The sequence below is a fragment of the Calidris pugnax genome, unplaced genomic scaffold (genome assembly GCF_001431845.1).
Source record: "Calidris pugnax isolate Ruff unplaced genomic scaffold, ASM143184v1 scaffold244, whole genome shotgun sequence".
Classification (NCBI taxonomy): domain Eukaryota; kingdom Metazoa; phylum Chordata; class Aves; order Charadriiformes; family Scolopacidae; genus Calidris; species Calidris pugnax.
Window position 1 is genome coordinate 1,731,845 of NW_015091141.1, and position 25,420 is coordinate 1,757,264.

Below are 25,420 nucleotides of genomic sequence, written 5' to 3' on the forward strand. Positions count from 1 at the left end.
GCAACTCCTAGCCTCTTTTGTATTTAGAAATGAGAAGTGGGCTGTTTTACATGTCATGAACTTATATACGAAATGACTGTAAAACTAGCTGAAGTTCATAAGGAAAATCTGTGCAGGAGCACAGGGATGAGCGTAGGTCATCCCTGTGGTCAGATGAGGTTAGCATCTGAACCAGATGCTCATCTTTATTCCTAAGTAGTGCAGAGGAAATTCCTCTGCTAACATTCACAGCTGGTTCCTAACAAATTAACATGATAAAACAACATGTAACATCTTTTGTTGTAGCATCGGAATGAGAATTGTCGTGACTGAGTCCCATTCTGTATTTGTATTTATATTAGTGAGGGGGTCCCAGGGTCACAGATGTCAATCTGCCAGAAACTAGTGTAATTGTCCATAAAAGTGTATGGCTTCTGCATAGCCAACTGCTAAATTGTGATCTGTGTGATGATCCTGGCCAAGGCAAGTCAATATAAGCAGTAGTATCAGAGAAATTAAGCATGGATGTCAGTAGTTTGAATGCTCTGTAAATATTTATCCTTATTTTTACAGTTGCTTCTTTACAAGCATGTTTACCATCAATAGCTTTCTTGGGTCAGAGTCTGCTCTCTTCTATGTATGTGCCACTCTGAATTCATTGTGCGTGTGAAAGCTTCTTATTTTCTTGGTGGAATTACCATGTTGTGGAATCTGCTCAAGGCAGATGGTTGTATCTTTCCTGTGTGCTATGCATATTCAACCTTTCAGCTATTTCTCACATGTAATGCAAAATCAGGTTTCCATGCTGTGGAGAAACACAGGTACTTGATTTAATTACATATTTTATGCATCTGTAATTAAAATGTCTGTCAGTGATGCAAATGCCTTAGAGCTGAACTATCCAAAGAAGGTACTTGTATTGCAGAAAAGCTTCCCAGCTTGGAAAAATAAAGAAGAGGAAGCCTCTGTTTCTGAGAGCTTGAGAACCGCCGGTGTATGGATGCCTGCTTTGGCAACAAATACACATCACTTTTGTCTTTAAACATGGCATTTGTTGCCAGCTGGTGCATAATGCCAGCCTAAAAGAACAAAATCAACACTCAAGTTGCCATGGGCTTTGTATTTTTGGTTACTGGGGCAGTTTGGAAAGGTCAAAAATTTCACATCTAACACTGATGAGAGAATAATGTAGTTTACAAATTAGGTCTTTAATCCTTCAAGAATTTCTTGGAAAAACAGATACTGTGTTCATATTGTTTGTTTAGAATAGGTGCAAGTCTGGGCTTTTGAATAGTTTGCTATCTGATAAATGTGACTTGACAAAAGGAGGAAATTCCATTTTCTTTAAATACTGACTTCAGGCTGTAGATTATACAGAAACCAGAGCAGATTTCATCTACAAGGTTTTAAGTGAAATTTCATTGTAATGAGTATCTCAACCAGTTGTGGACTTGAGAATTTGTATGAAAAAATATTTCTATTAAAACTAAATAGCGTTAGTTCATAACTAGAGTAATCTCTGTGAAGCTATACAGAAAATCGCTGTGTTGTTTTCGATCTCAGCTAAAGCTGCATTGAAAAGTTTTTACTGACAGATAAAAAGTTTATTTGGAACTTATTTTAATGGATGAAGTATTTCTGGTTATCACACGTTAATGAGGATTCAAGCTAATGACTTTAGTGACACTGGTATGGTGGGGAGGGAGGAGATGCTTATGGTCTTCCTGTTCTGGAGTTGTGAGCGCACCTTCCCAGCACCAATGCATTTGTGACTCTAGATGATCAGCTACTTTCTGTTCCTATTTTAAGACTTTGAACACAACACCATGAAGTTTTGAAATCTCAATATTCAAAGCTGTAACAGTCCTTTCAAGGAACAGCATCCTGTGAAAGTCCTAGTCCTATAGATTATATGTATTGTCTTACCTAGGAATGGGCAGCAGTGATGAGTGGTCCGATGTTCAGGACATCATAGACTCTACTCCAGAGCTGGATATGTGTCAAGATCCCCGCCTAGAACGCACCGGTAACAGGTATTGATTGCAACTTTTTCACTGTGCTCTTTCACTTGGTTTTATGAGTGAGGAATGGGTGCTGTGGCTCACACTGAGTTCAAGATGCAGCTGTTTCAGAAAGTCTATATATTCTGCATAGTGCACATATGAGGGGTCCTGACTGTCTTTGAGGTTCTCCAGAGAAAGCTAATGTCTGCTAGTAATCAGCAGAAGAATCTGTCCAGCTGACCCAGAACTGGGCATTTTTGCCTTGCTGGACCAGGGAGGTTGGAGAGATGGAGCAAGAGAAGGCTTAAGACAGCCAAAGGGGACATGGGCTTAAGCTGTCAAGAAGAGGGAAAAAATGCATAATAATAATAATAATAATAATAATAATAATAATAATAATAGACCAGTTATGAATTCTGTTTTAAAACCTCAAGCTTTTTTCAGTTTTAATATTCTCACGTGTTTGAAGAGCAGGAGCAGGGCTGCTCCATGAGGGAGCACAAGCAAGAGTAACCCCAGCAATCCCAGTCCCACAGGTTCAGAGCAGAGAGGCAAAGCACTGATAACAAGCTCCAGCAGCAGCCCCAGACAAGGCAAGGGGATGAATGGGGTGCCGGTGCTACCCATGAGCAGCAGGAGACAGGGCTGAAAACAGGAACACCTACAGTGTAGCTCAGAGGACTGAAGGAACAGACCTGAGGTGAAAGGGAGGCTTGGATCAGTGGGTGGGTGCAGGTCCCACCCACTGATGAGGCTGCTCAGAGCAATTTTGACCCATCAGTGCACTCAGAACCTTGACAGAGTTCTCCAAATTAGGAGACTTTTACTGCACTGCTCTGCGACTCTAGTTCCTGTTCATGCCCCGTTTTGTACCAAATAGGAGGCTCCCTAAAGTTATTAATTTTGACACTGCGTTTCTGTGAGGCATGTATTAGTCTAGAATTATTAGTTTGGGTACTTTGGTTCATTTTTACTAAGTTCTGGTGGTTAATTTTACAGGATTAATTAATTTTTACCCTCATCTGGTGGGTAATTTGGCACTACACTAGCAAAAATAACCTCCTAGCTCTTAAAGGTACGCAGAAGATAATGCCCTGACAAAGTTAAGGCAAGATTTCCTCACAGTCCAAATCTGGAGTGGATTCCCCCTGTTGAGCACCCTCTCATCGAGAAGGGTATGAGCAGCAATTTCTCAACTGTGAAACCACATACAGTTAAGCTCCCCTCAGAATATGTGTGATGCATGGGCAATTTTTAGGGTCAGATGCAGGAGGAATGTAGGTAGCCGAATCAGCTCTTTGTGGGGAAGACAAAAGTGACTGATGAGATCAGATCAAAAATTGATGAAACCCGAGGATAAGAAGGGAAGGAAGAGGATTGCTTCACTGGGAGCTCTTCAGGCAGTGATCTCCGATCCTGGTAGTGAGACTGAAAGCTGCAGGAGACAGAAGCTAACTCTGGGGCTGCTGAGCAGCCTGCTTGCTGTTTTAAAAGCAGAATGTTTCTGACATATATACAGCATCTGGAAGTTGAGTGCTGGAGAGGTACGTTCAAGCTGAATTAGATTTTCAGGTCAGTCGCTGAGTGCTGGTTACTTCTTGTCACTTGTGCTGTCCATTAGACTGCGCTAAGTGATTAATTCTGGTGCTGTCATGGCACTCATTTGTGACTCTGCAGTACTCTCAGATGTCTAGACATCTGTAATTTTTCTGTAATTGAAAAAAAACTATTTTTTTTTTCCTTTTTTCTGCAATATGTTGTAACTTAACTCTGCAATATCAGAGGCATCTCATGCTCCCCATTTGTAACCTCCAGGCATTATCACTGAGAGTTGATTTATCTAAGAATGAAGCCACACAACTTGAGATAATCTCCAGTGGTACTGGTTCTGTTAGACTGGTTTCTGTTAGACTGACGGAAAAACTGCACAGCCTCTCTTCATACTGGCTGATTCCCCTCATACAAGGCAGGGCACTTAGAAGAGCTGGCAGTGACAATCCCAGAGATTGCCTCACCCTCACCTCCTGTAACAGCTGTTCTCTGTTTGAGTCTTGAGACTGTCAAGAAATGAAGAAGATTCTTTATGGTACCGAAGACACTAAGAGGTGAAGATGTGCTCCCATATGATATCATTCAAAAACATTAACTTTGATTGACCTTTAATGAAACACATTTTGCTGAAATGTGAAGAAACATTCCAGTGCATAGACTCATCCAAAGAAGAAACTAACCCTTCAGGGCTGATTTAACTTAAAAGTTGACAAAGAAGAAAGGCCATTGCTGTTTTCAACATTTGAGTCCTTGCCTGATCTTATTGCTACCTAAGGTTGCTACCTAAACTGATAGGAGGGTGGGAATCCTTGCAGAGTCTGAAAATTCAGAGCTGACAGCTCCTGCAAGTTGAAATTTTTCTATCAAATATTGAATAGTCATTGATTATTCTGATTTTAAAAGAAGTGAGCTGGGTGACCTTTGAGGCTGTGCGTGATAGGTATTTATCATTGGTATGGGGAATAAAATATTCTTTTTTCTTTGCTCAATATCTTCCCTGAATCAACCCATGGTGAACAGGTAGGATGTGCTCTAAGGGGTTTGATCACAGTGGTCTGGGATGCTCAGTATTTCAGGGAGAAATGTTCTAGCTTAAATGTGGCAAAGTAACAACTGTGGTTTTTTTTTTATTTTTATTTTTTTATTCCGGCAACAGCCCAACACAGGGGATTGTGAACAAAGCATTTGGCATCAACACAGACTCTCTGTATCATGAACTTTCCACAGCAGGGTCTGAAGTTATCGGGGATGTTGATGAAGGAGCAGATCTGCTAGGTAAAAACTTGTTTAGAACCATTCTCTTTTCTCTGGTACAATGGCAACTATATTAAACTTCTAAAAGCACTAAAATTCTCTTTTTTTTCCCAAGAACTCGGGTGTTTGGCTTTTAAAAAATAACATGGAAATTGAGACAGTATGTGACTGAAATATGTACCTGCAGTAGAGCAATGCTTACTTAGAAAATAACTTAAACTGTTGGGTAAGTTTTATTTGGGTTGTCTTTATGTGCATAATTTACTTTTTATAGGATTCTCCCACACAAACAGTTCAAAGACAAAACTTGGTCCTTCTGCTTCCTCCCCCAAGTTTTCCCCCCCCAGTAATTTTGCCACTAGCAATTTCACTTGGAATAAAAGGTTTGTTTGAAATTTCCAAGAAAGTAACTAATTTTATTAAGTTTTTGAAGTTTAAATTATATGGAAATACTATGGTCTGTATTGCAGTCTCTTTTCTAGTCAGTCTATGAGAGGTGGTAGTTCACTTTTTAGGCTGGTTTTGAAAGAGCTTGTAATACCTGAAGTCTGGTTATATTCCATGTTCCTGACTAGGACTTTGAAGCACTCAGAGAAGCAGCTTTGCCTCAGGTGGCAGTGTGAGCTCTTCCCGTACTCTTTGGTGTTGGACTTTTGAGTATCTAGACCTTAATTCATGACAGAATTTAAGTGTGTTCTTAAGACCCACTGTTTTCCTAAATCAGGACAAATCAGGACAGTGGTCTTTGAGTACTCAGTCAACATGGGCAGCTGACAAAATTTGTAACTGTGTAGCTCACTTTCTGTTTTACTGTCTCTTTTAAGGAGCCTTAGGAGACATGAGGATTCCAACAGTATGCCTTTTATGCATTTATTAGCAAGATCTGAAAGTGTACATTTACTTTCTGGTTATTACTGATGGAAGAGTAATGATGGATAATCTTGTAAATTTGTTTCTGTATATATGTCCAGAACAGGATGAACTGAGTCACATCGCAGATTTGCAGCAGTTTACTTTTGCATAAATTAAATCAGGAAATACTAGTATCACCTTTGAGTGAGTCTTATATCAGGACCCTTTAAAACAGTATGTTTCTGCAGAGAGGATCAATTTTACCCTATTCACTGAAGACTTAACCTTGAAGAAGCAGACTGAATACTGGAAAGGAAGTTAATGCAATAATTCTTTCTTTATCAAAGACAAAAATCTGTGAAGTTATTATTAATAGTGTGTACTGGAATGTAAGAACAAGATCCAGACTATTATCAGAACGCTTGCAGTACTTTTTTGATATGGATAGGCTGATTTTTTTTTAAGAAGCATGGTGCTAGCTCTGCAACATGTCAGAGAGCTCTCATGCATGGATTGATGACCATTGCTTGAAGTGTTAAAACATCTATTGTTTCACCTCCAACTTGAGATTGCCAGAAGAAAAAAAATCTACAGAAGAATCAAGATCAAAGCACAGCCTTTCTCTGCCTGGAATTGCAGCCAACATCTGCAGATACTTACAAAATTAAGAATTTAGAAGGAAAAGCAAGATTTCCAGGTTTGAGAATCATCTGGATGTTAGCAGTCAGTGCAGAAGGGCTGGGACTCCTCCTTAAAAGTGAAGGTGGCAGTAGGAACTACATGTGACAGTTAAAGCTTCATCTACCTACTCTGGAATGAATTTTGGTTAGCCAGCCCCAATATGTTATTGGGAACTCTCTTCCTAGCAGAATCAAAGCATTAAAAACACTTGACAATCTTGCCATTGCCCATCTATTTTATCTTGGTCCTCAGGTGCTTCCTTAACTAGGAGACTGTATATCTAGGAGAGGTTATATGGCTATCTTCCACTAATCACTGTGCTGACTGCTGCTTTCCTTCTCTCCCCAGAGGGTCTGGGGCATCAGGGATTGTCAGCTTCTAAGAGTTACTATTCTGGAAAAGTATTTGCTCGGTGTATGAAATGCTTTGGACAAGCTGTTTCACGCTTCTGGTAGTCCACTTCCCCTTTGGATTACCCTGTAGTCTGACCCAGTCATCAGTGAGAAATGCAGACTGTTGTTTTCAAAGGGCCAAAGATTTTGGTTGCCCAAACCTTCCAAGGTTGATCACCACAGTTTCAGTTAAAGTCAAAAGTGCTTCACCTTTTCCAGTAGTAAGGCTGCCCAAAGACCAGTGATTGATTTTGGGTAGTGAGACACCTGTTGTTTGGCAGTTACCAGTCATGATAAAAGCCTACAGAGACTTTGTTGAACAGTGCCCATGTAAGTGTGGCTTATGAAGAGTACGTTTCTGTGCTGGGATAATTTTCTGATTTGAGCAGAGCAGCAAAACTCTTGCAGGCGGTCATGTGGCAGGCTAGCAGAATAGGGAGGCTTCTTTCTCCTGGTTCCTTTTCAAACCTGGGTGGTGGGCTATGATGAAGTCAGGTAATTCTCTGAATTTGCTGTGAAAAATGTTACTCTGATTATACCTTTTGTTGAGTTCTGGCTGCTGACTCTGTCCACATAAAAGTGTTCTTTAAAATGAACACATGTGTTGCCAGGATTGTACACAGAGAGGAAGACAGAATGAGATCTTAAGAGGTCATGTCTCTGACCAGGAAGTGAGATAAATACTTTTTTTCTATTTTTTTTTTTTCATTGCGCATTAGAAAGCACTAATAAAATCAGGTGAAGGTGGAAGCAAAAGGCTAGATCTTAGTACTGACACATCTGTCAACATTGTTCAAAGTTTTGAGTTTTTTGTTAGACAAATTGTTCTCTCTGTGCTGTACCTTTGAAGAGCCACAGAGGAAGAGCTTTATAGACGTGATGTAAGAAACGAGATCCACAAGCCAAAAGGATTTCTGGGTCGTGTTTGGAGCTCACTTCTACTTCTCTCTGTAAATCAAAAGAATTACTGAAGTTTGAACTAATGAAGTTTACCCCACCTAAATGAAATTTGAATACTTCCTCTAGTGTCTGTCAAAACTTGACAATCAGTCTTCAAAGAATATTGTCTCCTTTTGGACTAAGTTTTTTAAAGAAAGAGAAATCTCACTAAAAGAGGACTTTAAAATAGAAGGATCTTACAGAAATTACCCTTGAGGAGTTGCTGGAAGGCAAGTCTGTTTCTTGAATGGAGACTCTCGCTCATCCCTTCTGGATATCTGAAAGGCAACCAACATCTCTTGGCACAAAATTGGCAATCTTCATTGCAATTTTTGAATATAAAATAATAAATAAAACGTGGGTTTCCCCCCCGCTTCTAATAGTTCTTTACATCTATGAGTTTGTATAGGAAGTATTCTGGAGAAAAATGCGGAATGAGAACAAGTGCCCAATTCCCTTTTTTCTCACTACAGCCTTAGGAACACTAGTTGGCTGTTTTCCTGCATAGTCACTTGTTAATCACAGGTTTTTACCTTACCTCCTGATCCTGGCTAGGCTCCCCCTTCTCCCATTTCCCTGTTCCTGCTCTTCCCTGTCCCAACAGTTTCTGGACTTGAAGGAGCACTGGCAGTTTGATTGTGCAGTACGGGCAGGTTCCTTCCTTTCAGTTTTAGGATCCCAACTGTGTTTTGGAGATTAAAACCTCCCTTCAAATAACAGGGTGGTGAAGACAGAAATTCAGCTGTATTAGCGGTAAGTTTATGTATATTTTTTTGGACGGAAGTTGAAATACAATTATCAAACTTGAGTACCAACACTGCACTGAAAAGAAAAAAGGTTTTCAAATGCAACTAATTGTCTTTTGCAAGCTAAAGTATCATTGAAGAGCACATTTATTATCAGAAGATTTAGTTGCTAAAATTACAAGGGGAGGGGAAATTAGAAGGTAGTGGGAACTAGCTTTTTTTCTGCATTTAGTCGTACATGACTAAATAAAGAGAAAATAAAGGTTTTTCCAGTCCAGGAAGATACAGTTGCCTGAGATTCATGTCTGGAAAACCGGAGGTAGCTGAGGCATGTGGTTGCAGTTGTACCTCGGGTTACCTTCCCTTGATTTTTTTTATGTCATGTATGTAGAGTCATGCCATCTACAGTCATGGCAGGTCCCGTCCTTACTATTTCATGCCTTTTGACATTGAAATGGCTGAATCATTGTTAATTTTTTTTTTTTAACAAAATTTTTATTTTGTTGGTTTCAGTCACTGATTGATCCTTTTTTCACTTCCTTTTTTCCCTTGTCTCTCTGTGCTTCGCTGGACATGGCCCATAGGGGAGTTCTCAGGTGTGTATCTCCTCTGCTCAGTTTCCTTTCCTGTTTCTTTTTTCCTGGTTGAGGTCGAGTGATGTGGTATACACGTGTGATACTCCCCTGCTCTTGTCCAAACACGGTTGGCTTTGCAGACTTCTCCCACCTTCGCCTCGCTTGATTGCCTTGCACCGGTGGGTCCCTGGGCAGCAGGACATCCCCGCTCTGTGCTCACATACCTGCTGCGTTTCAAGAAGCTTTTCTTGTGTGGCTTTCTGCAGGTTTGCTCTACTGTGTTACACGGGCCTGTCACTTGAGGTCTTGTGGCTCAAAGTGGTTTTTTTCCTGTCAGGCCAGGTGCTGGGCTTGGAGCAGAGCTCAGGTGGGCACAGGGCTGCCTTAGGTTCCCACTCTCCTCTCAGCGAACCACGCTGTGAGGAATCCCTCCATCTGCCACTGTGGGTTGGTTGATGCATACAGGCCCTCTTCTGGAATGGTTGTAATGACATTCAAGACACTTTCTTGGTGGGTTAGAGTGGCAAAGCCTCTGTCCTCTGTCGTGGACTCTTTGCCTTTCTGGCAGGAGTTTAAGTAATACCTCTGCCTTTTGTTTTGGTGAAGGAGACTCATTGCCTTAGGGCCATGTTCTGTTTGCACCTTTCCATAAAATGGGGCCCTGATGCAATTCCAGATGAAGTCACGGGGATCTCCCTTGATTTCAGTGCAAATTGGATGAAATTTTCCCTGTAGTAAAGGCAGGTGACTTGGGCAGAGGCGATAGTGCAGTGCTGTGTGGCGATGAGCTCTGTCATGTTCCTTTGCCTGGTGCCTCTTGGTGTTGGTTCTGTAAGGCTACAAAAGAAAGGGATGGCATCATCCTTTCTTTTACTTCAAACTGGTTTTACTGTTAAGTCACCTCTTTGTGGTCCTTTCACAGAGAATCTCCCTCTGAAGCTGAGTTGGAGTTTGTAGCAGTGCAGAGATGAATTTAGGCCTGTGCAAAAGGCCAGACGGGAGATTTGATATCCACCCCCACTTTTGTTTTTCCTCCTGCCCTTGTCCTTCCCTCACCCTACTCATAATGTTTGTTGAACTACCTTTGTTGGGGATGAGAAACCCAAAGATGTGTAGTCCAGGTGAAATTATGAAGATGGAAGAAAAAGATGAGCTTGTCCTGACATCTCAGGTGTAAATCCCCGCTAGGCCAGGCAGCAGCAGAACAAGGTGTAGATGAGTTACTGCTGGGCATCACATACACTGGCACCGCACACAGATGTACATGTGCTGATGAGCTGCTCTGTTTGCTGTTTACAGACTGGTACTTAATGGCTGCTTTTTTTCTCTTCCTTTCTTCCCCTTTGTCCCCATCTCTTTCTGTTCCTTTCTCGTATGGGATGGCTCTCATAGTACGGGATGATTTCTTTGGTAAGGCGAAGGCCTTTTCTCTTTTTTTTTTTTCTTTTTTTTTTTTAATGTACATTTTTTCTAAATTTCTTCCATTGACTCAACATCCCTCCATGTGTCTTGCATTGTCTTGGTTTGTTTTTTTGTGATGGTGATATCACCTCTCCAAGAAGCAGGACGCAGCTGGTCAGTAGTGGGGGTTTGGGGATTCTCATCTCTTTCTTATAGTTGATTATCCACTTTGATGCTTCACACTATCTGCCTGGCTACAGGAGGTGGACAGTGTAGGATGGGCTCTGTTAGACACGGCTCTGCCCAGACTTCTCTTCCCTTTGCTTCATGCTGCAAAGGAGTGAAGAGATCTCTTTTTAGTCACCCCATGGTTTTGTTTTTTTCCCATGAGCGGGGCTTTTCCATTACAGCTTGCGTAAGGTTATCTCATAGATCCATTCTATGGCTCTGGGATGGCTTCATCCATTTCTTTATTGCAAGACTAGCCCTTCAGACCTCTCACTGATTAAAGCATTGGGCTGTGACTGTGTTGCACACAAATAAGGTGAAGATACTGATGACTGGGATGCTGTGTGGCTTTTAGCTCTCTCATGATAGCTCACCCTCTTCATCAGAGTTCCTTTCTCTCCCCAAAACGGCTGCAGAGAGGGATAGATGACTCAGGAATTGGAAGGAAAAAGATCTAGTCCCAAAAAAAGGGAGAATGAACTCTTTCCCTTGATGTGCCTCAGCACTTTTTATGTCCTTGTGCCATTTTAATGTCTTACTGGCTAAATATTTATTTGATCATCTGTAGAATCACTAGAAAGGAACAACAAAATAATTTAATAAACAGATGACTTCTTGGTCTTCTGATCAACATACAGCATGCAAAAAAAAATACCTATAAGTCATTCTTGCCAAACCAAAAATACACTTCCATTTGCACTGCAGTTAGTGTGTCACTTTTTTGCTATTTGCAGTATTCTTTGAAACAGTATCCAAAGAACACATTGCCTGAAACATCAAAGTGATTAATTATCTGTCTACTGATTTTTCAAAAGTTACTTGAAAATGCTGCTTCTTACTCATTCTTGCTCTGAATTTGCTTTTGCCATCATAAATTCATCCCATTTCTGGAAGAGGATCTGTATGTTGGAGTGTTGTGATGTGTTCTCACTTCTGGTATGATACCATGTTTCTCTAACTTCCATTTACTTTGTGTTGTTTTTATTTTATTGCAAATATTAATGAGCAAATAATGGATCATGAAAAACTGTTGATGTCTTTGCTGTAAAGAAAGAGGTAGTTCAGAGGGCAGAACAAGGATCACTTCAGCACAATCACTGATGGTTGTGAGAATTCTTCGTGCTCTGGGACCTGCGGTGAGAAATGAGCTGCAAACCTAAATGCTGTCCCCTGACAGGGAGGAGTCTCTTTGCCTTTAGATCTCAGGTGGCCTCTCTTCATCACTTTTAAGATAGAAGGTGACTCTGGGAGCCAGCAAGTCCCTGTAAATAATTCAGTTGTCCTTTTGGTCTCTAAATTCCTTTTTGTATGGTTTTATGAAGTACTGAATTTGCCTTCACTCTTAGTCCCAGATTTTCCAAAGTGCTTGCAACCCAATCTGCATATCGCAGTCATCATATGGTGACGCGCAAGTGCAAGTGCAGTCTGTCCAATGTAGATGTTTCCTTGAGTGTTGGTCTTAAGTGATGGGACTTCAGATTTGAAATATCTATGAGAAACTATTAAAGGTAGACAGAGTAATGGGCAGTCTGAAGTCCTGTTAAAATTGCTCTGGTGGAAGGCTGATAATGGGAAGCGTTTCATGTGCATGAAACTGGTCACAACTATGATCCTAAATCTGTACTGAGAAAGATAAGAAAATCGCTGATGTGCAGATCTGGCCAGCAATTTGGACAGTGTTCTGCTGTCCTCCCTGAAAAGCCCATTAACTTCTACTTTCTTTCTGTACGAATGATGGTAAAAAATGGTTGCAATAGCTCATGGCTGAACCAGGAGTTTACTGACTTGACTTCCCCTAACTGGTGCTAGTGAAACTCTCCTCTCCGTCCCTCTCAGGCAGTCTGTGAAAGTTGGGATAAGCAGCTAGGTCTACATTTGGGCTCTTTACAGAAGGACACATGGGTGTCTTTGTTTGTGCTGCATGGTCTTTCAGCAAGAGGTACTCCACTATCCACAGCAGGACACAAAGGCCTAGGGAAGCCTAACAAAAGTGATTTCTGTTCCTCAAACTTGAGTCAGGCAGTGCCACACAAGCTTCATGTTTCAAGGAGAGCAAGTGAAAACTGCTTGGCCTTTCTTTTCAGGAATGGGCAAAGAAGTGGGGAATCTACTGTTGGAGAACTCACAGCTACTGGAGACCAAGTAAGGAACTGTTGTGTTCTCTGAACTGCCTGCCTATTTGTAAAGAAGATGTCATCTTGAAGTAGGTCTTGGCCAGAACTGCCTCACAGGGGCTTCCTCATTTATCTAACAAGTTTGCTTGAATACTTGTTCTTCCTTCAATTGTAGAGGAGGAATTGCTCTTCTGAGCTACTTTCTTAACTGTTTCCTTTCTGCAGGCACTTGGGTGAAGTCTCTGGGCATGTGCTGGTGGGATCTGATCCCAACTGTAATCAATGGCAATCAGTTAACTTCAGTGGGAATCTAGATATTGGTCTGAGTCTCTGTGAGGATATTACTGCCTCTAAGTTTTTATTTACAACTTTTCCTATTTGCAAAGAAAATTTTCTTAGTATTGAGGACAGTTTTCAGGGGTTTAATAGTCGGTGAAGGAGAAGCAGAAAATGTAATGGACTTATTTTTTGAGAAAGGCTGACATACCACATACTACAGCTAAGCAGCCAGGAACAGGAAGGCAAAGTACTCCCAAAGGAGAGTTGGAGAACTTACAATGATAGGAAGCTGCTGATTTTAAAGATTTTCAGATATTTTGGAGCCAATTTGAAATATTTATATCACTATCATCCACAATTATCCACAGTTACAGATAACAGCAGTTCTGAAGGGTGTGTTTCAGATCTTCATTCTGTTAAAAATAGCTGTGAACCTTGTGCAGGTTATAGGATACCCTACACTGCTTGCAGTGTTCTGTCTTCTTCTTAAGGAGATGTTGGTCTGTCAGTCAGAATACAGTACTGGACAAGCCTCATCCTGACGAATTATGGTGATTTCTGTGTTCTTCTGCAACTCCTTGCCAAAATCTATTTTTCCATGAGTTATAGCTGGACTGTGAATTGTTTTAAGAACACTCATTTCAACTCTCCTTGTAGTGCCTGTGACTTTAGTTTCAGGTCTCTCTTATGGACAGCTGCTGGTTTGGGGCATTTTTGCTTATTGTTCTTTTCACACCTTTAAGAAATGCTTTGAACGTTGTGAAGAATGATTTGATTGCCAAGGTGGACCAGCTGTCTGGAGAGCAAGAAGTGCTGAAGGGAGAGCTTGAAGCAACAAAGCAGGCCAAAGCCAAAATGGAGACCAGAGTCAAGGAGCTGGAGGAGGAGCTGAAAAGGTGAGTGGTTCACACCTTGCCCCAGGGAGCTGGAAGGGCTCCCTGGGAGAGATATACCCACCTCCTTTGTTCATGTTACTCTGTTTCCCTTGTGGAGGTTAGCACTGGAGCTTAAAGGTACCTTATACACAGCACTTCAAGGCTGATGGTAGGTGGCTGAGATATTTTTAGTGTCACATTGATTTATTGAATTGAAATGGATTATTGAACCTTAGAAAACGCATAGAATTTTCTTCCTCAGGACTAAGTTTCTGCAGCAGCAACTGTAAATCCAGGGTCTCTGGAGTGAAGCATTCAGAGTTTCATTTTGCAATTTAAAAAAAAAAAAGGGTGGGGGCTAGAATTTCAGAACCAGTAGTTTTGAAGGAAACTGTCAAAAACTTGATCCTTGCAGCACCCAAGACAGCTCTGAGAGGAATGAATGCCTATTCATTTAATGAAAGAGCTAATACAGATTCCCACAAGTAATATTTAAATGCCAGTATTGTTAATTGTTTCATTGTTCATGTTAAGAATGAGAAGAAGAGGCTGAAGAGATTTTAAAATCCTGTGCAGGTAGCATTTGGAGAGATTCCACTTCCTGTTTTCCACTCAAACTAGAGAAACTGAAGCCTGAATGCCTGTGATGATTTCATATCCGTAAAACTAAAGATGCCCCACAGGGCTCAAAGCAACATAATTACATTTGAACTAGCTGCACATTGCACTGTGTTATCTCATTTCAGAGGACAGTGTTTATTTTGCAGCTGGAATCTGGACGGTGGCCTCTTGTAATCTGAGCACAGCATCAGCAAGAATAACACAGACCGGTCTCTTTGTTCACACAATGTCTGAAATAAAAGTAGCCTCACAAGCAATGGAAATAGGTCTGTTTTTTAAAATGCCTTTGGAATCCCTCATAATATCTATAATATCTCTAATATATAGAATATATTATGCAGTGGGGACATGGACTTTTAACTGGTAAGTGTGCCTTTTTAGGAGACAGAGACAGCAGGTTTTTTCCACAGTGTCTTTGCTGTTAATAAAAGTGCATGTAATTCAAATCAGACTGCATGACTGCACCTTGGTATGGAGTTTAAAGAAATTAAAAGCACTCAGTTAAATACTTCAAGTATGTTATTAGCACAGATTTGGTGTTCTTTTCTTTACCATTAATGGCAAACTGCCCTTCATTTTTTCACTGCATTGAAAACAGAATCAGCCCAGAAGAAGAACTTAAGCCAGCATTTTCATTGCTGATAATGGCAGTTTTCCCACGGTTAAGATCTCATCGAATGTTTGAACATAGATTATAGCTCTGAAATAGAAATTGGCTGGACTGTTCCCAGTGGTCAGTATTTTGGTGTTTACATCAAATGTTCCAAAGAAATGGAGTGATGTCAGTGAAGCTGTTGAGAGTAACACGCTACAAGAGAGAGGGAAAAATACCAGAGAAGCATCTCATACTCTGAACTCTTAGCATGCAGTTTCAAAACATTTCCGTGTGATGCATGCAGCCAGACCTTCCCATAGATGGTTCTCCTCCCAGAAGACCTCAGGGCCAGCCATGGTATCACTTTCTGGTTTGATGCTTTTCTTCCTGTTTCCTAGAGTGAAATCTGAAGTGATTGTTGCTCGACGAGAACCCAAAGAGGAGGTGGAGGATGTAAGCAGCTATCTCTGTACAGAATTGGTATATTACATTACTAAAATGCCTGCGGGGAAAGGGGGTTTATATACTTACTTTATATAACTTTATATGTGTGAGTCCTGAGATGCAGATTAATCTGCCTTTGTTAAAAATGATGGCAAAGCTGGTGAACTGTGGGTTGTTGTTGATGAGCATTGCTAATGGACAAACGCTGTGAGATTACCTCTTTGTAGGACTTTCAAACCATAGTTTGGCAAAGATGAGCAGCTGACACAGTGGCAATACCGTGCACAATGTGGTTTCTGCAGAACAGTGCTAGAACAGTACCCTGCTCAGGACCTTCCTTTCTTATCTAGTTCTCCCTAATTTTGAATTACAGTCTAGTGTGTTTCTCTCATGGTCTTGTAAAATCATAGAATTGTTTTGGTTGGAAGAGACCTTTAAGATCATCAAGCCCAACTGTTAATGTAGCACCTAGCACCTTCTGATAGTCAGGCTTCTCCAGAAGAGCTTGTCTCTGCATTAGCAGTGAAGCTGTAAGCCATGAAGACAATGTGCAGTGAAATCCGGGTTATACAGACAGCTTTGCAGCAGTAACTGCCTTTTATTAGTTCTGTAATCTCAATCTTGCTGCATTGTTTTTCTCGTTATTTCTTTCACATAAGCCAGTACTAGCTGGTAGAGGGTACTGCTCTTCTATGACAGCTCTTCAAACTGTAGCCAAAAAAAAAAAGGCGAAGCAGTAACAGAGATTTTCCTTGTAGATGTCACTCTGGTTAGACAGGGAATTAGATGATACGCTTCTTTTCAATATTACTGTGTTCTTACTTTGTAAAAGGTACTGGAGCAGGTTGAGTTCTAGCCTAATTCTCTTGACTTAACTGTGGTGAACTTGGTCTGTTGAGAATTCAGTTAAATAGGAAAATTTTCAAGTTGTGGTTGTGAAATGCTGAAGAGGACTGAATTCCTTTTAAGCTGAACTGACAGGAGGTCTGTTTTTTTAAATTAAAAAAAAAAAAAAAAAAGGTGTCAAATTCCTTTTCAGTTATACACATCTTGTTTGGACTGGCCATACAGGTTTATTCCAAGTCCAGGGAGGCTGGAGAGGTACTTGGTTAATTTATGCTATTCCAACTTCAGCAGTACTCACCAGCCAGGCTGAGCCTGGGAATTGCCACAGTCTAGGCACAACCTAGTGCCACTTCTTACCATCATTTCTTTTGGGGCAGATATTTTCCCAGCTTAGCCGTGTTCTCATTTTCCACTCCTCAGAAGAGACAAACAGTCTTATTCTTGTTGTCTCCTAACCCAAAGTCTCACGTGCCCTCATTGGAAGGCCAAGTTGTGTCACCAAAGAGGAAACGGTCTACGCCTTTACCAGTGTGTACTCAGAATGCCTGCTGCCTAGTCCTCTTGAGGGGACAGATGGCGTTATGTGGTGCTCCCTGCTGCTTTTGACTGGATTTGCTAATGAACTAAAACTTCGGTTTCCAAACTTCTGGGCCAACAGACCACTGTTAACTCTCCAAATTTCTTGCAGAATATCAAAGCACCTTACGGGCAATAGTCCCTGGGTGGGGATTTCAACGTGGTGGTGATTCTAATTGTAATTTCCATGGATTTGCAGAACACCCCAGAGGTCCGTGGGCCATAGTTTGGAGCTCACTTGTCTAGAATTAACACCTCATATGCGGAAATCAGGGGGCAATCAAACAGAACAGGAGCGGAACTAACAAACATGTCTTTCTGTCTCCTGACTTGCCCTGTACTAACATCAATCCCCTTCCATCTTTTGTTGGCTGAAGCAGTGCTCCTCCCCCCTGCAGGACAACATTCCCATAGCTCAGCGCCGCCGCTTCACCCGTGTGGAAATGGCCCGGGTTCTGATGGAGCGTAATCAATACAAAGAGAGGCTGATGGAGCTCCAGGAGGCTGTCAGGTGGACAGAAATGATCAGGTGAGACTGGATGGTGGTGAGCATTCCTATTGAGGACAGAACCTTGCCATGTTTGGCCTTGTGGTCAGTGGAACCCCTACTAAGATACGGGTTGAGAAGTGCTGAAAATTTTCCAAACTGTAGATGCTTCTCTCCTAATACCTAATTCTGTCTCTCTTATTCCTGAACTTGGGCTGCAAATTTCAACTTGCCATCATTATTTGGAGACACTGGGCAGTTGTTTGTCTCACTTATTTCTTGTATGCCGATTAAGCTAGGAGAAGCTGTAGGAAGAGGGTTGCTTCTAATTACTGAGTTCTAAAGGCTGTGGTTGAAGTGAATATAATGCTGGGCTTTGTAGTTACCAGACTAGTGCTGTGGCAATAACGTTGCAGGGAGTTGATAACACTTCAAATTGAACACACTTGCTTGCACTTCATGTCAACATGAAAACATGAAGTGGTTGGATGTACTTACATTAAAGACCAGTGCATGTCACTTCCTCTGTTGTGTTTTGGAACATGTTAGAATGAATTCTGAATTTTGACATGGCTTCCTTGATGGAAATGGCCTGCTGTTTGGCAAAAACTGCTAAAATTAACTTGATGGTTGGCAGAAACTGCTGAAATTAACTTGCTGCATCTGTCTTTTTCCTTAGAGCTTCCCGTGAGCACCCATCCGTCCAGGAGAAAAAGAAATCCACCATTTGGCAGTTGTAAGTTCCTTGGTGGTTTGTATAAGATTAAGAAAAGGGGAAGCATTGCCATTTCTACTTTAGGGAGCAACTTAGTAGACTCTGACATTAATGAAACATCAACTGAAGTGTTGTTAGCTGAACCCTTTTGCCTTCAAGAGCTTTCTTTGCCCCTGGTGGAATTAAAATCAGATCTGAACATCCGCATTGGCTTTGTTTTATAAGCTGAAAAAGATCATGAGTACCCTTGACTGGAAACATACATACACTCACAATCAGTTTTAATAAAGGGCTGTTTTCAGAAGGTATCTGTTTCTGGAAACTAAAAGCAGCTTATGTCATTTAAACTGAGAAATTAGCTTTGTGTTTGAAGTAGGGCAGATTTGATCAAAGGCTTACAGCCCCTGATTGCGTACCTCTTGCTTCCCCTGTTGTGAATCTGTGGTGCGTTGTCTCCCCATGCACCTTTTCTCATATTTGTTGGTCTTTTTTCTGTACCTAGTTTCAGCCGTCTGTTTAGCTCTTCCTCAAGTCCCCCACCAGCAAAGAGGACCTACCCATCAGTGAACATCCACTACAAGTCTCCAACAACAGCCGGGTTCAGCCAGCGTCGCAGTCACACCATGTGCCAGATCTCCTCTGGCAGCCGCACTTTGGAGTTCTTCCCTGAGGAGTGAGTCATGTGCTGTGTGCCAAGCCAGGTCCCCCTGCAGCTCTTACAAATAGTTTTTTAAACAAGCTGTTTTCTGCTTTAAAAAACGCCTACGTGGTGCTAATATGTTCCTGTCCTTGTGGTTTATCTCTGTGATCTTTCACTTACCAGTTACCAAGTGGATGGGCTCAGCAAATTTTGTCCTCCCAAACATGTTGCTGCTGTGGCCTTCTAGGCCATGATGGTTCATCTCAGCAGGGAATGCTATAGGCTTGAGTTGGCCTCAGCCCTACTTCTGCACTCATATTTGCCGACTACATGATAGAATGAAGTAATGCTTTTGTGGTAGAGCGTGAAGGCAGCCTTGGGACAGTGGGATAGAGTGTCTTGCCCAACCCTGTTGACAAGGAGTTTAGGTGAAGAGAAAAGGTCTCTCGACAGCACATTTAGGTTACAATATTTGGTTTTAATCTTAAACATGTTAAAAAAGAGCACCTAAGTGTAGTGACTCTATGACATGAAGGGAGGAAACTCTCCTGTGCTTTACTTGACTTCAAAATGCAAGTGGTGTTCTATCATTATGAGGCTGTACAGTTTCATGGTTTTGGTATGTTTTTGTGGAAGGACTTAATGGAATGTGGTGGTAAGGTATTATAACTTCTGCAATAAGAAAGATTTGTTGGAAAGGTGCTAGTTCAGGAGAAGAGAGACTGTCTTTAGAAGGGTAAATTTGTATTTCATAGACACCCATGGCCTTTATTCTGTTCAATACAATAGTCGTTGTTTGGTGTCTGAGTGCTTTTCAGCAGTGCATTAAATGATGTGACTAACCATTGTCAGAAACTGTTCTCTCATCTTCTCCCCAGGGGAGGAAGTATGTGCAAGGAAGTGTTTCGTTTTAGCAGGGGATTGTTTTTATTCTAAGTATATATGTCAGGGTGTGTGTATGTGTGTAGGAGCTTTTGTTTTGGATTTTTTGCTGATGTTGTTTATACCTTGGAACGATACTTTAAAAACCTATTGAGAGCTAGAACTGATATTCAAACAGCATTTGTTTATATTAAAACCTATCTTGAGAGCTCACAGAGCAATTTTTCTTTTAGCCTTTGCCAGTGCAAAGCTGGAGTTGTTCTGTTGAAACCAGCAGTTTCATCAGCAATTAGTGCATATTTTCCTTATCAGCAGAGAATGCTTTAAAATGGAAAGATAAATAGTTGACTATAATGAAGAGGGGAAGAACTCAAAATGTCTTCCTGATCGAGACGTTAGATCAGTAAATTGTAACAGCTAAGCAAAAACTGGTGTAGTCTCATAGATTCATAGGTCTTATGGAAGGTCGATGCCCTGTTTCTGAAGGGCTCTTGGAGCACTGAAGGGGAGATGACAACGATTTGGCCTGCCACGTCACTCAGATCACAGGGAGTTAGAGATTAGGGATGCCTGTGTCTGCTTCTTAACAGAGTTTTTCTTTCTCCGATTTCCTGCATCTGTTTTCAAAAGTGGATTTGTTTTGCTTCGTGTTTCCTCCCCCTGCTGTGACAACACTCCCTTAACCTTCAGCTTCTGTTTTTAACCATAGATTGAGAAGTAATGCTGCTGCTTCTCTCCCCAGTGATTGTACGTCCTCAGCACGTCGCGAGCAGAAACGGGAGCAGTACCGCCAGGTCCGGGAGCATGTGCGGAATGACGATGGGCGGTTGCAGGCCTGTGGCTGGAGCCTCCCTGCCAAGTACAAGCAGGTAGGGACTACTCTCCAGGGACATCGTCCCTCAAAATGAAACCAGCTAAGACCTAACTCTCCCACTGGTAACCTTAGCCTTAGGCCTTAAATATGTAATTTTGAGGTATCATATGCATGTTTTATATGTATGATACTTGTAGGCACAGGTCAAATTAATCTTTCCTGTATCTCCAGCTAAATCAATGTAGGGGGCTTTGCTCTGCATGAATGTGCTGAAGGAACCTAGCCTAAACCAAAAGTAATTAAAATTCTTTCTCCAGAGTCCAGTCCTTTGTTATTATAATTGGACTTGAACATTAGATATTTCATTTATACTATGGAGAACTTTACCAATCATTAATATAAAACCCAAATGCAGTGCAGTTTGCATCCAATTGAACCCAGCAGTAACACAAAATCAAATGTCATCAGCCTCATTTGTTGGCCTATGACTCATTTAACTTGTCAAAGACCACCTGAAAGGAAGGAGTCTTGCAGTGTGGCTTGAAAGTGGATGAGTTTCAGGCCGTGATGGAAGGCAATGCCAGTGTTCTGATGGAGAATCTGTTAACTCTTTCTCCATCAGCAGTGCAGCTGACACAGCAGTATAGCCACTGTTGACCATACATGAGGCACGGTATCATGGTGAGAGAGGCAGTCTCTTGGGTAGGCTGCTCCCATCCCTGTAGGAACTCTGTTTCATACAAGACGTGAGATGAAGCCTCAGCATCACTCATCTCTGAGATCAATAGGTTTGGTTCTGCCATATTGGTTACAACTCTCTTACCATAGCCTCGTGTTTACAGCTTTGTACTGTCTTTTTCATCTTCTCTTCACCCACAGCTGAGTCCCAATGGTGGTCAGGAAGACACCCGCATGAAAAATGTCCCCGTGCCCGTATATTGTCGCCCACTAGTAGAGAAGGACCCAACCATGAAGGTATGTTGTCTCTGCATATCATTCCAGTCCAGAAAGGGGACATGGAATAAGCAACAAATTTTGGTTGCTAACTGTGCAATTTTTAAAACAATCTGTATTTTTTTTACATTATATATTCCAAGTTCTATCTTCTGCTTCCTTTTTTGAATGGTGGTTTCCAGTGTATGTAGGGAAAAATACCTCTTTCTGTAAGGACATAATTCTCAGCTGATTCTGGTTGCCAGGTTGCCAACCTGGTTGGCATGCTTCTGTCTTACATCTTACGCTTTTTTGTCAGAACTCTTAAATAATATCAGCGACATTTTATGCTTATAAGGCCTTTGCTAAGAGTCCTTAGAGCATAATACAAAACAATATTAAAATTAATGAAACAAGCAGGTGAAAGTAAAAATGCATTTCATTGCTCTTTTTTTAGATTTCACTATTGACTGGGATTCACTGGTAACAGGCCAAAATTATTTAGAACAAATTTTTGTGAACCTTTATCTAACAATTCTGACATATTTTGAGTAGAATTGCGGTTGAGAAGAGGTGGTCATCTCTCTCCAGGTAGCATATTTATCTGCTATAATTAGTTGTTTTGAAATAGGCAGTTTGTCATTAACTTCACTCAGAGCTGATTTTTAGATGTCATTCTGATGTTAAGTTGTAGGAAAACTCTTACACTGTTGGTTCTTTCTAGAAGATTGGCGTGCTCTTTGAATAGTTCAGCATCTTTCCTTTATGCTTTTGGATAAATCCAGTATTTGTTTCTGTAGTCCTGTTCCAAACATTCTCCTAAAAAATCTATCTGGAAATAGCTCATAGGAGGTTAGCTAAATTTGATTTCAGAAAATGTGCAGTGTGCTTCTTTCACCTTACACTTGTTACGTAGGGAGTTAAACCAGCAGATTTTTTTTTTCCTTTTTTTTTAAACTTCACTTTTTATTGTCTTTGTTCTTTACATAGCTTTCTAAGATCAGACAAACACTGATTTTTTTGGCAGAGGAGTGTGTGAGGAAGCAGAAGAGTGCAAGGGGTGGGAGGGGGATGAGGGAACAGGAATGCACTGAATGTGTATCCTCAGCCGAGCAGTCACTGTCGATTTTAGTTAAGCACTCATGCTTATTGTACCCTGAGCTAGTAACATCTGCCGTGTCCTGCTTGCTTTGCTACCATAATTTAGGAACCCCAGAGTCAGAAAAACTGAGGACATTTCCAAAGCCTGTTTTCAGTTATGCATCTGATTTATTATTTTTATTTTCTTTAAATCTCTTAGTCACATCTGTTAAAAAACCCAGTGATTTTCTGCTGGGTTACAGAGAACCTTTACCTTACCTACATCATATGTGACTATGTCGTCTAGTAGAAATAAAGAACTAAATATTTCAGTTGTTTGACACAAACAAAAAAGTTTTCTACAAAGGTGCCAGAATTTAAAGAGACCTTGGAGCCTCCAGAATTCTTAGTTTAAGATTCCTGTTTCTGTTACTTAGCTATGGTGTGCAGCTGGAGTCAATCTCATGGGATGGAGACCTTTGGAGCAGGAGCCTGGGAATGGGCAGAAATTGGATCCTGGACGTGATCCCCTCACCTGTGATAGGGAAATGGAAGACGAGAGCAACAAAAGTAATCATACATCTCCTGAAAAGAAAAAGGTCAGAAAAGAAAATAGATTTTTTTTATTTTCCTCCAGTGTTTTTTCTCATTCCATCCCTGACATGACCCCTCTCTCAATACCTTTGTACTGTGCTGTATCATGCTCTAACTTGTACTTCTGAGACATCATCTCGTGGGGCAGTGTTGTGGTGGCTTGGCTCTTTGGTAACTTCTCTGTGTGATTTTGGATAAATCATCTAGGATAGAATTTCCCAACTCCTGCTTTTGAAGCATTCGGAAATTTGAAAAAATTCATAATAATAAGTGTAATAAATTACTTTGCTTGGTGAGTTGGTAGGAAGATTATGGAGTCCCCATCATTGTGAATTAGAAGACAAAAAAGCAGGCAAACCTTTGTTAAAAAGAACACAGACATAACAGAGTCCATGAGTACATGTGATTCAGAAGATTTATTCCAGCTATGTTTTTCAGTAGTCTTAAGTGGCTTTTTTGTTAAGAACCAAGCTATAGTTGCAGATAATAATACAACGCTTTATAATTTCTGGTTTGTGGGGTTGTTTTCCACAGCTGTCTTACACTGATGCCCTGTAGTTTTCTGAGACCAGCTTGCTTAAGCTGGCCAAGGTTGAGTGCACCCCAGCTCCTTGGTATTGTCTAAAGTGAATGTTCACTGATACTTCTCAGAAGAGAAATGAGTGGCCAAACTCCTCTTGCCCTAAGGAGCCAGATAGGCTCTTTGGCCAGTGTTCCGGACACTAGTGCGGCAATGTGAATGAAATTTGCATAGCTCATATTGTTTATTTGCATCAGCTAGGAAGATACATGGGTTTTTGAAGCCAGCATTGTGGTATTATGGCCAATGGCATCCTGGAATGCATCAGGAAGAGTGTGACCAGCAGGTCGAGGGAGGACATCCTCCCCCTCTGCTCAGCCCTGGTGAGGCCCCGTCTGGAGTACTGTGTCCAGTTCTGGGCTCCTCAGTTCAAGAAAGACAGGGAACTCCTGGAGAAGGGTACAGCAGAGGACCACAAAGATGATGAGGGGCCTGGAGCATCTCTCTGCTGAGGAAAGGCTGAGGGACTTGGGTCTTTTTAGTCTGGAGAAGGGAAGACTGAGGGGGGAGCTGATCAACACCTTTAAATACTTAAAGGGTGAGTGTCAAGAGGAAGGGGCCAGTCTTTTTTCAGGGGTGTCCTCTTGACAGGACAAGAGGAAATGGGCACAAACTTGAGCATAGGAAGTTCCATCTAAACATGAGGAGGAACTTCTTTACTTTGAGGGTAAGAGAGCCCTGGAAGAGGCTGCCCAGAGAGGTGGTGGAGTCTCTGTCTCTGGAGACATTCAAACCCCAGCTGGACACGTTCCTGTGCAACCTGCTGTGGGTGGACCTGCTCTGGCAGGGGGGCTGGACTGGATGAACTCCAGAGGTCCCTTCCTACCCCATGTGATTCTGTGATTCTGTGATTTGCATGTGTAAATGTTGCCATGCACTAATACGCTCAGTCTGATCTGAGAGGAGCTCTGATTCTGCCCATGTCTTCACTCTTCTGAAGGCAAAGGAGCTTCATGAAATGGATGCCACATCCAGTCGTCTCTGGATAGTCACTAGTACACTGTCAACAAGTAAAGTTGTAATTATTGATGCCAATCAACCTGGCACAGTGGTGGACCAGTTCACTGTCTGCAATGCTCATGTGCTCTGCATCTCCAGCATCCCTGGTAAGTGGGGCCCAGGCACTGGCTGTGATCTGCACAGGGTCACCTGCTCCACTGAGGAGTGACAAATGTAGTGTCCTCACTTCAGAACTAATCCTTGGACCCTGCTGCATTCTGAAATTGTCCCTCAAAACCGTAACTCAGATCTGGCTTTCTTGTAGGACCTTTCTGTGGAGATATCCCTCACTGTTGAACATTTAGTAAGTTGTTCCCTTGGGACATAAAGGATGGTTCTGGGAGCAAGAGTGAGCCTTGCCCAGTTTTGGGAGGGCTTGGTAGCTGACCTGGATGTTGGTGCTGGGGATGAGGGGATTGGCCATGATGTTGACTGGTGCTGTTGTTCCTCCCCAGGGTAGTGAACCCTGATATGGTTACCTCAGAAGTACTGCTACATTTAAATTTGTGGTGACATCTAGATTTATGGGAGAATCTGTTCTTTGCCCTTCAGCGGCCAGTGAGAATGATTATCCTCCAGGCGAGATCTTTCTGGAGGGAGATGTAAATCCTGAAGAGTCGTCTGGAACAGATGGTGTCTTGGCAGGAATCACTTTGGTGGGCTGTGCGACCCGATGCAATGTGCCACGAAGCAACTGTTCCTCACGTGGTGACACACCTGTGCTGGACAAGGGACAGAGTGAGTT

General features: G+C 41.7%; 1 protein-coding gene across 31 annotated transcripts in view; it reads left to right on the top strand.

The window, feature by feature from the left end:
- MAPK8IP3 (mitogen-activated protein kinase 8 interacting protein 3) overlaps positions 1-25,420 on the top strand; it is a 76,650-nt gene that overhangs the window by 40,741 nt on the left and 10,489 nt on the right. For 10 of the 31 annotated variants that reach the window (XM_014958756.1, XM_014958768.1, XM_014958757.1 and 7 more), the window contains 15 exons: positions 1,910-2,012; positions 4,690-4,808; positions 8,982-8,993; positions 10,365-10,382; positions 12,686-12,743; positions 13,738-13,890; positions 15,484-15,565; positions 17,329-17,480; positions 18,118-18,174; positions 18,656-18,826; positions 20,418-20,544; positions 21,369-21,464; positions 22,940-23,101; positions 24,617-24,782; positions 25,228-25,413. In XM_014958756.1, coding sequence (XP_014814242.1) covers positions 1,910-2,012; positions 4,690-4,808; positions 8,982-8,993; positions 10,365-10,382; positions 12,686-12,743; positions 13,738-13,890; positions 15,484-15,565; positions 17,329-17,480; positions 18,118-18,174; positions 18,656-18,826; positions 20,418-20,544; positions 21,369-21,464; positions 22,940-23,101; positions 24,617-24,782; positions 25,228-25,413 — 1,662 coding nt within the window. The remainder of the gene's footprint in view (positions 1-1,909; positions 2,013-4,689; positions 4,809-8,981; positions 8,994-10,364; positions 10,383-12,685; positions 12,744-13,737; positions 13,891-15,483; positions 15,566-17,328; positions 17,481-18,117; positions 18,175-18,655; positions 18,827-20,417; positions 20,545-21,368; positions 21,465-22,939; positions 23,102-24,616; positions 24,783-25,227; positions 25,414-25,420) is intronic. The other 21 variants (XM_014958760.1, XM_014958779.1, XM_014958769.1 and 18 more) reach the window with 12 other exon arrangements.